At 45.1% G+C, this 14,904-nt stretch overlaps 6 protein-coding genes across 6 annotated transcripts; 2 read left to right on the top strand and 4 right to left on the bottom strand.

Moving 5' to 3' along the window:
* Positions 1–86: 86 nt before the first annotated feature.
* Positions 87–2,042, bottom strand: HD556DRAFT_1232212 (uncharacterized protein; the record flags this gene model as incomplete). The annotated part of the gene is made up of 3 exons (XM_041297494.1): positions 87–662; positions 703–1,656; positions 1,710–2,042. The coding sequence occupies 3 exons, from the start codon at positions 2,040–2,042 to the stop codon at positions 87–89; spliced, it is 1,863 nt and encodes a 620-aa protein (XP_041163141.1).
* Positions 2,043–2,931: 889 nt separating this feature from the next.
* On the bottom strand, positions 2,932–3,168 carry HD556DRAFT_1189716 (uncharacterized protein; the record flags this gene model as incomplete). Its single annotated transcript, XM_041296138.1, has 2 exons — positions 2,932–3,060; positions 3,112–3,168. Coding segments are annotated over 2 exons (186 nt in total), but the record flags the coding sequence as incomplete, so codon positions are not given.
* A 1,492-nt stretch (positions 3,169–4,660) lies between these two features.
* On the top strand, positions 4,661–5,927 carry HD556DRAFT_184242 (uncharacterized protein). Its single transcript, XM_041309828.1, has 7 exons — positions 4,661–4,792; positions 4,848–4,886; positions 4,948–5,050; positions 5,100–5,135; positions 5,294–5,353; positions 5,412–5,546; positions 5,598–5,927. Exons 2-7 carry the CDS (start codon positions 4,866–4,868, stop codon positions 5,834–5,836), a joined length of 594 nt encoding a protein of 197 aa, XP_041163139.1. The 5' UTR covers positions 4,661–4,792; positions 4,848–4,865; the 3' UTR covers positions 5,837–5,927.
* Positions 5,928–6,960: 1,033 nt separating this feature from the next.
* Positions 6,961–9,021, top strand: HD556DRAFT_1525521 (uncharacterized protein). Its single transcript, XM_041309271.1, has 12 exons — positions 6,961–7,203; positions 7,273–7,305; positions 7,356–7,375; positions 7,428–7,442; positions 7,502–7,540; positions 7,604–7,698; positions 7,754–7,785; positions 7,951–8,010; positions 8,069–8,203; positions 8,255–8,492; positions 8,550–8,601; positions 8,657–9,021. The coding sequence occupies exons 1-12, from the start codon at positions 7,131–7,133 to the stop codon at positions 8,858–8,860; spliced, it is 996 nt and encodes a 331-aa protein (XP_041163138.1). The 5' UTR covers positions 6,961–7,130; the 3' UTR covers positions 8,861–9,021.
* A 1,761-nt stretch (positions 9,022–10,782) lies between these two features.
* Positions 10,783–11,629, bottom strand: HD556DRAFT_1430805 (uncharacterized protein; the record flags this gene model as incomplete). The annotated part of the gene is made up of 2 exons (XM_041304939.1): positions 10,783–11,449; positions 11,502–11,629. 2 exons carry the CDS (start codon positions 11,627–11,629, stop codon positions 10,783–10,785), a joined length of 795 nt encoding a protein of 264 aa, XP_041163137.1.
* A 1,118-nt stretch (positions 11,630–12,747) lies between these two features.
* Positions 12,748–13,296, bottom strand: HD556DRAFT_1525519 (uncharacterized protein; the record flags this gene model as incomplete). Its single annotated transcript, XM_041309270.1, has 2 exons — positions 13,029–13,296; positions 12,748–12,993 (listed from the first exon to the last, which is right to left on the bottom strand). Exons 1-2 carry the CDS (start codon positions 13,137–13,139, stop codon positions 12,748–12,750), a joined length of 357 nt encoding a protein of 118 aa, XP_041163136.1. The 5' UTR covers positions 13,140–13,296.
* Between the last annotated feature and the right edge of the window lie 1,608 nt (positions 13,297–14,904).

Genomic DNA, 14,904 nt, shown 5'->3' with positions numbered 1-14,904 from the left:
AACATTACGTTTCCCAGAGTAGGCAAGGAGTGGTTTCGTATGGTATTTCTCGTCGTACAATCCGCGATACCAGCACACTCGTACACTTAATTCCACGCTTCCGAGCATACCTTATCGGGACGTCTGCTGTTCCGGCCCTTGCAGTCTATCTTCCCACAATCCTGACACGCATTCATACAAAACGTGCGTCCGCCCTTGCCCTTGCAATCCTGCGAACCGCACTTGCAGCAGTGTCGAGTTCGCTTCTGCGAGGGCTCTAGGATCGCAACTTCACTCGTCTCTCCATAACCATACGCTCGTTTAAGTCCATTTTGCTCACTTGGTGTGTGAGGCTGAGAAACTGGTGGAGGTGGAGCACTTTGACTTTGGGGGTGCTGAGGGTAATATGAGTACCCGGGATAGGCATACGATACATACGGGCCTGGCTGTCCGAAAGCAAATTGTTGTACCTGCGGCGGAGCCTGTGCCTGTGCCTGAGGTTGAGGCTGTGGCTGTACGGACGCGGACACTGATGGAGTAGGATGGTCAGGTGTAGCACTACCGAGAGTAGATGTCGAGGGTTGAGGCATAGAGGGATGAATCTGGGTTGATGGGCCAGGTTCTGGAGCACTAGAGTCTGCTTTCCATGCATCGCTGAACTCGCCTATAGCATCCTGCTTGTGCTATTAGTAGACAAGAGGCAGAAGGCGAATAGATGCATACTTGGTTATTGTTGTCGATTTCTCGACGAAAGATATCAGCACCCACGCCACCATCATCAACATCATATTCCTGATCTTGGTCCCTTTTCTCGTCAGGAGGCGGGTTTTGGACGGCGTTGATGATATTGAGAATGTTGTCCTTCGGCATCCCAACTTTGAGACAGGCTTTCACCATGTTCCAAAGCGTTTTGGAGACACCGACAGCATGCCAATTCCAAACATTGTTTCCAGGGCCCAGATCGGCGTCACCCTGCAACAACCGGGCTGGAAACTCTTCTCTTAGCCTCACGGGAAGTCCCTGCATAACAGACGCGTCCGTGCTGGCGAATTTACGTCCTTCAGGAGTCGTGCTAGCGATACACGATACACTTTTGCATGCGTACTCGCACCCAATGATGAAGAAGGGTTTGTCAAGGTCGTAAACCTTGACTGGGCCACTACGGATGCGGCCTCGGTTTTGGAGAGTGCTCCCGCACACGGTGCAATGAATGCCAGCGAGAACGAGAGGTAACGGATCCCAATACAAGAATCGATGCTCGGAGTGCGTGACTCGGGCAGTTGTCCGAGGCGCAATCAATGATAAATAAGATGGCGATGAAGGAAGCCACAAAGTCCTAAGAACCGAATAGAGAGAAGGAATGGGATGTGCATCTTTGTTTTGGTTTTGAGATGGCATAAGTGATGCGAGGTGGGACCTGAAAGCTTCTTCAACAGTGGGTCCTCCGCTGGCGATGGGATTAGGTGCAGCGATAGCTCCCAAGAGGGCCTGCATGAGCACGTTGGGCTTTGTACATGAAAGCTCCGCCCATTCATCACGATTGAGGTTGGGATCTATGGAAGGATGCTGAGTGTTCGGGACTGTATTGCCGTTCGTGATGGGAGGTGTCGTTTGTGGGGCTTGAGGGGTGAATCCTTGCCATGGAGGTGGGATGCCGGGGTGCTGTGGATAATATGCCTAGGGACAAACGATCAGTGCTTCGGCAACCTTGAACAAACTGGCACACGTACTCCAGGGAATGGTACACCAGGCGGAAGCTGTGGAGCATCCGCGCTCAGCTTTACACTCGATCGTCGCTGCTGATTTGCTTTCCGAGCACCGACAGATCCGGCAGGTAAACCATCCTTACGAGGGCGGCCTACCGGACGCTTGATCTTTTCGCTGATGATGGCGGGATCAGGAGGCTGTTTCTTCCCACTTCCTTTGGGTCGTCCAGGTTTGCGCTTCGGGGGAGGCTCATTAGGGTCTACAGCTGCATGGATGTCAAGGGTTAGCAAAGAATAATATGCGGAAATGATAAAAATTGTACCCTGCACAATAGCAGAAGCTGATTCGACTGGCATGTTCGCCATGGTGTTCTCCATGGAGAATTTCTGAAGATATGTGAGTACTGTTGAGACATAAAGGAAGTATAAGTTAAAGATGAAAGATTGCAAAGAGATATCCCTGCAACAAAGGCCGAATATACGACATAACTCAACACGCCAGAAAGTAGTTATCCAAGATAAACCAGTAGGAGATCGTCTATTGGGTGGCTCAAAAATGTAGTTAAAAATGAGAAAAACGTAGGAAAATAGAGAATGAATGTTTAATGATACAGCATGAATCTTTGATGATAGAAGACGTAGAGCTCACCACTGATGAACGGTAGTCTTTATAACTAGTTAATGGTGAGTTTCTTGTTAGCAGTTGCTAACAGCTTATCCCCTGAGACGCTCGGCTGTGGTCGTGAGAAAGCGGTTAGGCGACAAATGCTTTTCCTGTTTTATTAGATCGGAGCTTGAATTAAAACCTTAAGTGCGTTTCAACTTTTTACTGCTCCTAAATGCTATCGATTATGGAGGTGAGTGAACCAAGATTTCACTGTTTAAAATCTTCTCCTTCACACTACACGATGATCTGTAACCGAATGCAATTAGGAAGTGCCGTCTCAATGTCATCACTTGATGACTCGTGTCGAAACTCGGTTCTCTGACTTATCATTTGACTCGATATTCATTTGAAAATTTGCTGATCTTTTTCTCTATAGGTGCTTAACACACTCAAGAATTCGCATTCGCTATCGTACCGTTCTACAAGGTAACAATACAAATTGTAATTGCATTACAGTAATATTGTGTTTTTAGAAACCCGCCTCTATAATATATGTTTCATTTTCTAGTTGGATAACTGATAATGCAATGATCGATGGGGGCACGCACCAATCACCACCAAATTCAAGACGAACATTGAGGCCTGAGGGCCAAGGTTTTGGTGACGAATTTGCTCGGACAGGCCACCTTCGCCGTATCCATGTAGGCATACTTGGGTCACCGGTGTGAGCTGGCGCTCTATGAGCCAAGTACCCATCTTTGAACTAAGCTGGAAGGTCGGACGTAAGTGTACACCTGCCGAACACGGACGACCACGTACCGCGGTCTTCCGATTCAGTGACTCTATGACCAGCATGAAAGAACTTGGACCGATCTTCCTACTAAGCGTGTGTTCACCAACCAAGTTGGGCGTAGATTTGTTGATCAAGCCAACATCCAGACCCTCCTGGCGGTAGCGCAGCAGGATAGCGTCCCACGAGCAGTAGAGACGTGGTGTGTCTCAGAGAGTTCAGACGACTGATAGCCCCAAAATTTCACGTTCATCAAGATCTATCATCTATCTGAGGACAATGAAAAAAAGGAGAAGTGACCGTGTTAAGTAGAAGGCCAAATGGCTGATGGCACAGCAGCTCTGATTTGCAGGGCGCAACTACAGGCTACAGTGACATCTGTCATCTGGACTGGACTCGGGCAAATGGGAAGGATCATGCTTGTGAAAAAGCTATAACAAATGGGATGCGATGAGTCAGAGAGAAAGAATAGCATTGATGTGAATTATTAGCAATAGTTCGTGATGTGAGTAGAAGCCTAGTAGATGCGGCTCAAGGCAATGAGTCTGCTTCCCGGTCATCACCATATTACTCATCTGGGCTGTCCGAAGTACTGGGTCGCGGGGAAGTCAAAGCATATCCTATATCAGGAAAGTTCACGGGATATGCTTACCTTGTGTTGATGGTCTAGATACTAGAGTGTGTGAAAGATGGACGCAAAGCGTGGCAGTGAAGACGATGCTATGGGACTATCGTCCCTAGTAGACTCGGTTTACTACGCAAGCTGGGTCGAAGTCCGATTGTAAATATTTACGAGATCGTCGAGATGAGGGTGCAGGCTAGTCGACGCTGCAAAAAAAGACGCTCGAAAAGGCTCTAAATCCGGTCCCAAGGCGCAGATTGCTATCAGGTCGGAAATTAAGCTGTGGGATATGCCAGCTAATGGAACGTATACTAGCTACTGTGCGATGCTTACATGGATTCCGATGCAGGCCAGATCAATCCAGAGACAATTTGGATGAGTCACGAGTGGTATTGTGGCCCCCGCAATTAAGACCGGGTAGCAGTTGGGGAACGTTTTGGGTATGAACGTTTGAACATTGACGATGTACCCGCGTGGAAGGAAATACATCACTTGTGGTGTGGGTGAACTGTATCCATGGCAAGATTTTTTTTATAGGCGGAGTGTTCGATTTCGGATTATGTAGTAATTTACAAATCAAAATCTACTTTGATTCAATCATAAATTTAAATACTTTTGCTTGATTTCGCATCGCAGCACTTCGATAATTTTCAACGGCCTTGAGGCAGGCATCACCATCATGTCAATTTTGGCGATACAACCGCTGAGCGTTAGTATATCTAGCATGAACACCACTAGTAGAATCTTATAATCCCCAACACCCCCACTCACTCACATCCATCCCTCAAATATGACCGTAGTCTCAAATCATCCCAGTTGGTTGCCGATAATCCATTCAAATATCTTGTTAAGCTATTGGACGGGTTTGTCGTATCAACTGGTGATGTTTCAATCCAACACTAACTTGTGGTTTCGCAGTTGCCGCAGGCGTCGTGGTGCTATACGATTGGGGTGAGCAGGACAGTGTTCGAAAATCGCTGATATTTTTATGATATTCTCAGTGCTCACACTCGGACAAGAGGTACATCGATGTTATCCCCGGAGCAGCCAACTCGCTAAGAATGGTGTCATAAATTGAACTTATCTGGGTGAGTGACAGTCCCATATGAGGAGAAAGCAACAGAACATAATGAATTATGGCAGAGACAACGGTGGTCTCTCATGACTGTGCTATACCTGGTTGTTCGTACATCATGTTATACTAAGGCGTGGTGACGGTTGTGCTGACTCCAAAATGTTCTAGACACGTTACATTGCGATGCCATATTCTGTGTATGTTATTGTGTGGCCGACAAGTTTGTGCTGTACTAATAGCCCATCTCTGACTACTAGTGCTGTTGTTCTCCGTACGTGTCATATGCGCAGTGTGTTCGATTCTTCTGACTGGTGGCACAGTAACCATGACATCGGTCTCGCTGACAGACACAGTAAGTATTCCGCAACCATCTCATTCCCATCCACTGAATACACTCATTTGTAGGAGTGAGTGACATTCTGACCATTCAACGTTGGCTCGACATAATCACTCCATAGGTGTGAGTTGGAGTGTTTGATTCTATTACGAGGTAATTGCTAATCGGGTGTTTCAGGCAATATTTTGTTCTACGCAAGAAGTGGAACAAATTCTATCGTAACTGCTATGTTGGGTGGTGAGTTACCCAGCTGTAATACCTCGGTAATATGGACTCGACTGAAACATGATGCAAGTTATCATGATTGCTCGGTTGCATGCCATGTATCAGGGATCTAGAATGATGTTCATCTTCCTTGTTATCATCTTCCTGGCTGTCAACGTCGCCTGTGCAGCAATCGCCGCGATAGAACTCAGCCACACTGTAGCGAGTAAGCTTTTACTTGCTGACTTGAAGAACACAGCTCATTGAACAGAACCAGAGGAGCTGATAGTCTCTGGCACGTATATGTGCAGTGTCGAAGATAAAGGGGATGGCCAGCCTCTGCCCTCAATGATTTGGACATTCAACACTATCTGGCGAGGTCCTCACACCGTGTCTTTCAGTCTGGCTGTGAAACACTTCCTCGACCTGCGACGACTTGGCCCATCCACAGGGTCGACCATTGGCAATTGTTTCAGAGTGCTGATAAAATCTCACGTGCTTTATTTTGCAAGGTGAGCTAGCAATGTGGATGTCATCATCTTTTTCCTGCTCAAGCTCCGCACGTGCTAGCTTTTTTGGTGTCTCTTGCATCCAGTTTATCACACTCTCCAGAACTCAAGGTGTGCATTGGAGTGGCGCCATCGTAGCATTGCATGCAACTGCTAATCGTGTGAAGCTTTGAAGGGTGGAAGTACGCATGATATTACTGACCGACGGCTGTTCAAGAGCGGAACCAGCCAGACGTGTACCCAGCCCATATCATCAAATTGGACAGCAGAGAAGTAGTATCGAATCGGGGGTGAATAGTGGAAGGAGGCACCGTTCAAGCACGATTCAGCGTTATCGATATCGAGCACAACAATCTAAAAAAGAGACTTACAGGGTGAGGATATGCCTGTGTCATGAATGAGCGGGATGCGACACAAAAGTTCTGTGAATCGAGAAAAGTAACAACAGCGTGTCTGAGCTGATAGCCCCAAGATTTTATGATCATCGATTCTATTTGGGATCCATCTATCTGGGCAAAACGAAAAAAGAAGTGAGCGTGATGAGTAGAAGCCTAGATGGCTGATAACAGTGGCTCTGGTTCGCAGGACACAACTACTGAGTCATCTGTCATCCGGACTGGACTTTGACAACAGCCGAATGGGGAAAATTATGTTTGTGAAAACAAATAAATTGTGAGGGAATACATAACGGATGGAGTACGATAAGCGAGGAGTCACCGTGTTAATGCGAATGAGGGCAGTGTTGCTACCGACTTTGCAAAAAAAAAAACACTCTAAAAGGCTCTAAATCGGGTCCCAGGGTACGGATCGCTATTAGATTGTTGTAGGATAGAGTTATGCGCAGCGTGCTAGCGAACAGAATATGTGATACTTACACATGTGGATCCGAGAACGTTCAATATTAAGAGTACTAGAAGATGTGAACGTTGACGATCCAGGGATGACGTAAATAACTTGGAGTATTAGGTGACTTGTTGTATCCATTATGGCAGCAAGTCTTTTTATGGAAGAGTGTTTGACTTCGGAGTATAAATACGGAGCACTAAACGAGTCTAGCATTACTTTGCAAATCAAAACTTACTTCAAGACGCATCGCAATCATGATTTACCTACTTCAACAGATTCCAAGGGCCTTGAGCTTGAGGCCTTGAGGCCTCTTCGGAGGCGACGATCAATATGTTCTTCACCATTATGCCGATTTTGGCGATACAAGCGCTGAACAGTGGTATAAGTATCTAGCACGAATAATAGATCTTTATAATCCCTAACATCCCCTACTCGCTCACACCCATTCCTCAGATATGACCTACGTCTCAAATGATCCCAGCTTTTGGCCGATGATCGATTGGAATATTGCTTTCGGCTATTGGACGGGTTCGTTGTATCAGTCGGTGATGCATTGATGTCTCGATCTAACATCGACTTGCCGTTTTGCACTGGCAGTTGCCACAGGCCTCGTGGTAGTATACGATTGGAGTGAGCAAGACAGTGTTCTAAAAACGTTGATATTCTCATGATATTTCCAGTGCTAACTCTCGCACAAGAAGTAGGTCAATGTTATCCCTTGAGTAGTCAACTCACTAAGAATCGTGTTATAGATTGAACTGATCTGGGTGAGTGACAGAGTCCCATATCAGGAGAAATGGAACAAAAGACGATGAATTTGGGGCAGGGACAACGCTGGTCTCTCATGACTGCGCTATATATCCTTGTTCGTACCTTATGCTATGCTAAAGCGTGGTTGGCAAGTTGTGCTGATTCCAAAATGTTTCAGGTACGCTATGCTGGAATACCATACTCCGTGTATGTTTTGAAGCCAATAAGTTGGTGTGGTACTAATAGCTCGCGTTATCAGTATCAATGTTCTGTGTATGTCTCATATGCACCATGTTTGATTCTTCTGACCGGCAGCACATATTGACAGTCTTTATGCCAATGATCTCGCTGACAGATGCAGTGAGTATTCCGCAACTATCTCATTCCTATTCAATGATTACACTCATTTGTAGGGGTGAGTGAGATTCTGAACATCTGACTTGGCTCAAGATAATCGCTCAATAGGTGTGAGTCCGAGTGTTTGATTCTAGTACGTCGAGGGCGATCGCTAATTGGGTGTTTCAGGCAATGTTGTGTACCGCGCAGTAAATGGGATGAGTGTGGTCGTACCTGCCATGTTGGGCGGTGAGTTGCTCCGCTGCAATACCTCAGTGATATCGATTCAACTGAAACATGATGCAAGTCATCATGATTGCTCGGTTGCATGCCATGTATCAGGGATCTAGAACCATGCTTATCTTCCTTGTTATTATCTTCCTGGCCATAAACATCGCCTGCGGAGTAATTACGGCAATAGGACTCAAGAATACCGCAGCGGGTGAGCTCTACTTGTTGACTTGAAGAACACGGCTTATTGGAAAAACACCAGAGGAGCTGATACTCTCTGGCGTGTATATGTGCTATAATGGACCTGATGGGGACGGCCAGCTTCTGATTTCAATGGTTTGGCTGCTCAACACTGTTTGGGAGGTCTTCGCACTCTGCCTTTCAGTCTGGATTGCTGTGAAACACTTCCGTGACCTGCGACGACTCGGTCCCTTAACAGGATTGACTATCGGGGACTGTTTCACAGTGCTGATAAAATCTCATGTGATTTATTTTGCAAGGTGAGCTTGTAATGTGAATGTGCTCATATTTTTCTGCTCAAATTCCGCACGTGCTAGCTTTGTTTGTGTCTCTTGCATCCAACTTATCACTTTCGTCCCAGAGCTCGAGGTGCGCCGACTTGTGGCTGATATCTCCTTGTAACCGCTGCTCATTATTTCTCTAGAATCCAAGTTCTAACGAAGTTGTGATACTCTATGGTGCTGCTCAGATTTTATTTAGTGTGCAGATGTTCGTGCTGGGACCACGCCTCATCCTTAGCGTTCGACAGTATCACGCTAAACTCGTGTCCAACTCCGACGCAGAATTCAGCATGAATTCGATTGTCTTCGAAGAGCGTGTCCACGTACCAACTAGCAGTACTGTGTAGGGAATTGCTTGCCGAGTGTTCTGTACGGAGGAGAAATTGGTCAGGGATCCGTCATACCATTTATTTATTTTAGTTCTGGTGCTCCAAAGTATATTTTAGACCGGGTTTATGTAGATATTCCTTATTGTATTACTACTAGATGTCAGTGAACTGCCCGCCCACACTTGAAGTGTTGCACTAAGCGTCAAGCTGAAAAGCATGGCAACAAGATCTCGGAGGTGAACTAAGTGGGGAGCAAATAATTAGAGAACAGGAGCTTCAATTCAGAAGGCTTCGAGTACACCCATCAAAATATTAACGAGGCATTAGACATGTTTTATTCACCACTAGACTATCGGAGTTGTGCCATCGTAGTACCGCACCGTGCAACTGCAAACCGTGCGTCGTGTTTGCACACTATATCATCCATCCCGGCAGCAGAGAAGTAGTAAAAAATCGTGCATGGAGGGTGGAAGGAGGTACTGTTCAAGCATCATTCAACGATATTGAGCATGACAATTTACAAAAGAGACTTACAGTGTGATGGCCGGATGGGGGACAAAGTCCAAGTGTGTACTAAATGGACACACGTGAATGTTTTCGTACTATGTCGGACGTGGTACCAAGCGAAGAATGCGTTGGCTGATGGTCAGATTACACGCACCCTGCGGTGCAACTCAATCATGATTCAACGATGTTGAGCACGACAATTAAATTATGGGGTGAGTATATACCTCTGTCACAAATGAATGCGCATGACAAGGAGACGAGAGCTTCAAGTCGGCAGGTATTAAGCCCACCTGCGACAGTATCAGTAAGCCGCCAACCACGATATTCTGAAATACATACTTTGATCGGATCGCAATGGCTCTACCATGTGGTGCCTGAGCAAAGCAAAAGAAGAAGCGAGATAGAGTCATGAAACCCCAGATCAGCAAGAATGTCCAACGACCTTCACCATTCACCTGGACAGAACATGTGGGATGCGATGCAAAATCATGTGGTCCAGGCGAGTAAAAGTAGAGTGTCTGAGCTCAGACGGCTGACAGTCCCAAAGATTTCACAATCATCAAATCCACATCGTCTATCTGAGCATAACGAAAAAAAGTGGAAAAGTGACCGTGAATCGTGATGAGTAGAAGCCCAGATAACTGATAACACAGCGGCTCTGGTTCGCAAGACACAACTACAGTGGGATCGGCATCTGGACTGGACTTGGGCGAATGAGGAAATTTATGTTTGTGGAAACGAATAAAGTGTGAGGTGTATAATGGATGGGGTACGATGAGAGCAGTGAATTAATGGCAATGATTCGTGATGCAAGTGAGTGGAAGGTACCGAGTCGCAGGGAGTCAGACCATATCCTAGATCAGAAAAGTTCAAGGAAGATGCTTACCTTGTTTTGGTAGTCCAGATACGGTCTCGAGGCGCGTATGAACGATGAGCGCGAAGCGTGGCAGTGAAGATGACACTATATATGGGACCATCATCCCAAGTAAACTCATATTGAGCAAGGAATGATTATAATGAAGGCGCGGGCGGCGTTGCTATCGACATCGCAAAAAGGATGCTCTAAAAGGCTCTAGTCACATAATGGAACATGGGGAAAGTAAATTTCTGCATATTGGAAGATATGAACATTGACGATGTGTGGAAATGTTCGATTTCGGAGTATCAATGCGTATTGGTAAGAATATACTTTGATTGAATCGACGACTTCAACTTTTGCTATATTTCGTATCGCAATACTTTATGGCGCTGGATTCGTTCAACTATTCCCCACACATAAAATACACATACAGACACACGACACATATACACAGCCACGCATTCACATGCATACAACATTTGAAGACAGCATGACTCGGATGCACATAGTACTCAGGTAGTACAGGGCTATACAGCCTATGTAATCATCTATAAGTTTATCCACGACGAGACTACTAATTTGATGAGAAAGCATCTAATTCTGCGCGTGTCAGCATTTGGTCAGGCTCCGTGATCAGAGCTGCCGACAGCTGCTGAGCCGTCTCCTCAATGAGATCATAAGCAAGATGAAATGCTGTTCCTTTCTTCACTGTTTGAAGTAGCGTTTTCCAACACTCCGGGTTCATCCTCCCGATTTCAGAACCAAGCTCCTGGAAACGATCGACGGCCTCACGGAAGACTTGCGGGTTGCGACCATCAAGAAGAAAACGGGCCATTGAGTTCCACCAGAGTTGCCGCCAGTCGATGGAACATGCAGTGTTGTCAGTGCAGCATGCAGCGTGCTCGATAAGGGGTGGCTCCTCGCAGGCAACAATGCGACGGTGTTCATCAAGAAGCTCTTTTAGATCTACAAAGGCATTCCACACTTCAAACCCGAGCTTCTTTCGCATTGGTCCTGGAATGTCTCGGATGCGAAATTCAATGAGACGTTGAAACGCGGGAACAAAGAACTTCGTAATTGAGAATTCGAGACAGAGTGCGAGAAGGTCATATGGTTTGTGTCGAAATCGTTGTTCATGAAGGTGATGAATGGCAATATCGCGAGCTTTTTGACTCATGAACTTGTTGCTGAACCGTAGGAGGTCAATAACATCATCATGGGTAGGACCTTCCGGTTTCCAACTGTGCAATTCTGCATTAGAAGACAGTGCACTAACATGAAAATTTATCTTACCTGCCGTATGCAACTGAAAGGTAGAGCTCGAACATGTTCGTGCTGAGTTCAGGAATTATAATTGGGTGATCGTCGCTCGAGCCATCCGTGCCCTCTATTGGTCGTGATTGCCCCCCAACAGCAAACATCTCCTCGAATGTGATTGACGTGCGTGATAACTGAGTCGCATGGACTTTGAATAATGTGTTTTCGACCTGCATTTAGTTATTAGTATTGTCATGGGGAATCACTGAGTGCATATATATGTGAACAATCCGCACCAGGAAAATGCGAGTACCGTCATATATATAAAAATGTCGATGTCGAAACTTCAGGAGGCTTGGAGCTAGTAATGTGGCTGTTTGAGCCTCGAACATGTCTTGGCTGATTATCCGCGAGATGGAAACACTATGAGGCTTTAGTTCAGAGCACAAACTTGAAGGACGTAAATGTAGTATAGGCTAGTGGGAGGTGCGGTAGACAAGTCACGCTTACCACACAAGGGTTCATTGGTTCTTTTTCGCTTCGTCACCTCTAGAATGCAACTGCTGGCGGACTAGTATGGACCTTCCAGCTTTACCAGAACGCGAACATCCATGGCCACAAAATATCTATACTGCAGATGGTATCATTCGTAATATCTACAATGGTGCAATCAGAATGCTTCGGTCAAATGATGCAGAACCAACCAGAGTTGCATATCATTACGATACACTGTCTTCGGAGGCCCTACCCTTGCTCGAGGCCATCGAAAGTGATTCAAGTGATGCTGATCACCAGCTTCTTCATGACTGGCTACTAGCATGTGCAAGTCTTGTGGGTGAAGCAGCTGCAATGCTCGAGGATATCAGCCAAAACACCCATGTGTGAGTGATACTCGTGGTACTCATTTGGATCTTCTGACCTGACAATACTGTCACTTTGGTCTATGTAGGGAAAATGTTGAACAGTCAAACATTATCATCCCACAACTTGTGACCGAGGACCATGGTCATGGACGTCGAGGGCATCCGAGAAAAGATATCAATCTTGAATTTGTCCGTGAGCAGGCTATACTGTTAAAATTAAGCATAATACTCACTGACTAGAAACGGTATGGTTTTGTAAGTTTGTTTGTAAACTATCAATCCCCTACAATTAAGCTTAACGGTAGTGCTGTGGGCAGAACTAACTCAAGGTAGTTCTGCCGGCAGAACTGGCAGAACCTGGCAGAACCATGTTCTGCCAGCATGGCAGATGGCAGAATTTCATAGCGCTAGAGTACTAACTACATGGATGTAAGACCACTTGACAGCAACATAGAATCAATATTCCAAGTCCCATCTTCATTCGCATCATGATCTGCGACCATAATCTCATCCTCTATCGTGGTAGGCACTAATCCCTCGTTGACATGCCGCAGTTCCACAAAGTCGAACGCTCTCCCTTCCAACACTTCCTTCCTATCCACATCCCAGTTTGAGGCAAACTCCATCATTTTTTCCGTGTTACGAATATCTTCAAGACGAGAAAACTCAGCATCAATGTCATCGAGTGAGATCGATTCACTGCTTCGAGATTGTCGCCGGAGACTGCTGAAAGTGGAGGGACAAATGCGAAGTCGGTTTCGAGCTGCTTGGCAACGTCTGTATCAATGCCTGGAAGTTCAGTTGTGTGCATATGAGCGTGACGACGTCATGTTCAGTTTTAAAGTGCCTCAATCTATACTATCGTACACTGAACCGACACACTAAACTATATAGCACATTCTCCCACTGTTCTACATGTGCGGGAGTTCTGCCACATTCTGCCTGGGAGGTTCTGCCATCTGCCTGGCAGTGCCAGTTCTGCCCTGCCACATGGCAGAATGGCAGAGTTCTGCCCACAACACTATATATACATCATATCAAGAGTATATGTCAGCAGGATCAGTCCCTAGGGTCATATGTATTGTCATCTTCCTGGTGGTTCACTCCCTGAGAAAATTTTTCCTGCAGCTCCGGCCCTCTAGGATGGTAGGTAGTCTTTTACTATGAACATATGGAATATATTTATCACATAGGTATACCAGAACAATACCAGGATCCTTGTCTACAATCCAAAGTCACTTTTTGCCTACAATGTACCATATTTTCGCATTTTTGAGGTTTTTCACTACATTCTCACTACATAGACTATACCAGCTGTTCATATATCACTTATAGTACATATATGAAGCCTTCCCAAGGCCATGATCAGGCAGAAATATGACATAGTAATGATATCAAGCACATATCTCCTATTCTCACTGATAAGAATTCCCAGACATGAATATAGTAAAATATTATGATCAGACTATCTTGGAGTACACTATATATACCAAGTAATACAGTCCTCGACTACCAGAAGGATCCATGAATAATTGACAGCAGGGGAATCCAATAGATAAGAAATAGGTCGTGGGAAAGTCAAAAAGTCCAAACATCGAAAAAGTACTATGCACCAACAGTCTATGCAAGGGTGGTCTGACCATAATAATGCAACAAATTGAGACCACAACACTTCCACATCACCTTTACCTTCACAACATATATTAGTATAGTATATTTAAGTAGTTTACAATGTATTCTATACATTTTTAATGAAATCTTCGCCCTAGACAGGGTTGAAATATAACATTTGCATGATTGTGGGATTTGCCCCTATATCATTGATATAATTACTATGTCATATTTCTGCCTGATCATGGCCTTGGGAAGGCTTCATATATGTACTATAAGTGATATATGAACAGCTGGTATAGTCTATGTAGTGAGAATGTAGTGAAAAACCTCAAAAATGCGAAAATATGGTACATTGTAGGCAAAAAGTGACTTTGGATTGTAGACAAGGATCCTGGTATTGTTCTGGTATACCTATGTGATAAATATATTCCATATGTTCATAGTAAAAGACTACCTACCATCCTAGAGGGCCGGAGCTGCAGGAAAAATTTTCTCAGGGAGTGAACCACCAGGAAGATGACAATACATATGACCCTAGGGACTGATCCTGCTGACATATACTCTTGATATGATGTATATACTAGTAAAGAGATGTTAGAAATAATATTCACCAGTCTATATACCTAAACACTAAAAAATGCGAACTGGTTTATGTTTTTTGAGAGGTATTCATGAATTTAACATATCTACTGATGTAGGACACTACAGAGGCTCAAACAAGCGGTGTAATATATTCATTAACACTCTAATATATGATATATACAGTCAGAATTGCTTCCCTGCTAAAGGGGCAAAAAAGCGAATATGTTTTAGTCCTGGGATGCACATATTGTAGTCAGTACTGTAGACTGCTGTACAAGCTCTCAGACAATGAAAAAAGCGGTCTATTGTATCATTTTATGTATGTACATGCCATTCTACTACTTATATACATGAGTGAGCAAGGGGAAAGCTCTGGTGCA

The sequence above is a fragment of the Suillus plorans genome (genome assembly GCF_016647745.1).
Source record: "Suillus plorans strain S12 chromosome Unknown HD556scaffold_13, whole genome shotgun sequence".
Lineage (NCBI taxonomy): Eukaryota > Fungi > Basidiomycota > Agaricomycetes > Boletales > Suillaceae > Suillus > Suillus plorans.
The sequence above is the reverse complement of the archived record's forward strand: the minus strand, read 5'-3'. Positions and strand labels throughout refer to the sequence as shown.

What these genes read in the sequence shown, in the direction of transcription:
- HD556DRAFT_184242 (XM_041309828.1), top strand. Translation starts at nt 4,866, where the DNA reads ATGACTGTGCTATACCTGGTT. An exon ending in CGTAACTGCTATGTTGGGTG is followed by an intron (nt 5,354 to 5,411) that starts GTGAGTTACCCA and finishes ACATGATGCAAG; the next exon opens with TTATCATGATTGCTCGGTTG. An exon ending in ACTCAGCCACACTGTAGCGA is followed by an intron (nt 5,547 to 5,597) that starts GTAAGCTTTTAC and finishes GAACAGAACCAG; the next exon opens with AGGAGCTGATAGTCTCTGGC.
- HD556DRAFT_1525521 (XM_041309271.1), top strand. Translation starts at nt 7,131, where the DNA reads ATGACCTACGTCTCAAATGATCCCAGCTTTTGGCCGATGATCGATTGG. An exon ending in CGTACCTGCCATGTTGGGCG is followed by an intron (nt 8,011 to 8,068) that starts GTGAGTTGCTCC and finishes ACATGATGCAAG; the next exon opens with TCATCATGATTGCTCGGTTG. An exon ending in CTTTCGTCCCAGAGCTCGAG is followed by an intron (nt 8,602 to 8,656) that starts GTGCGCCGACTT and finishes TTATTTCTCTAG; the next exon opens with AATCCAAGTTCTAACGAAGT.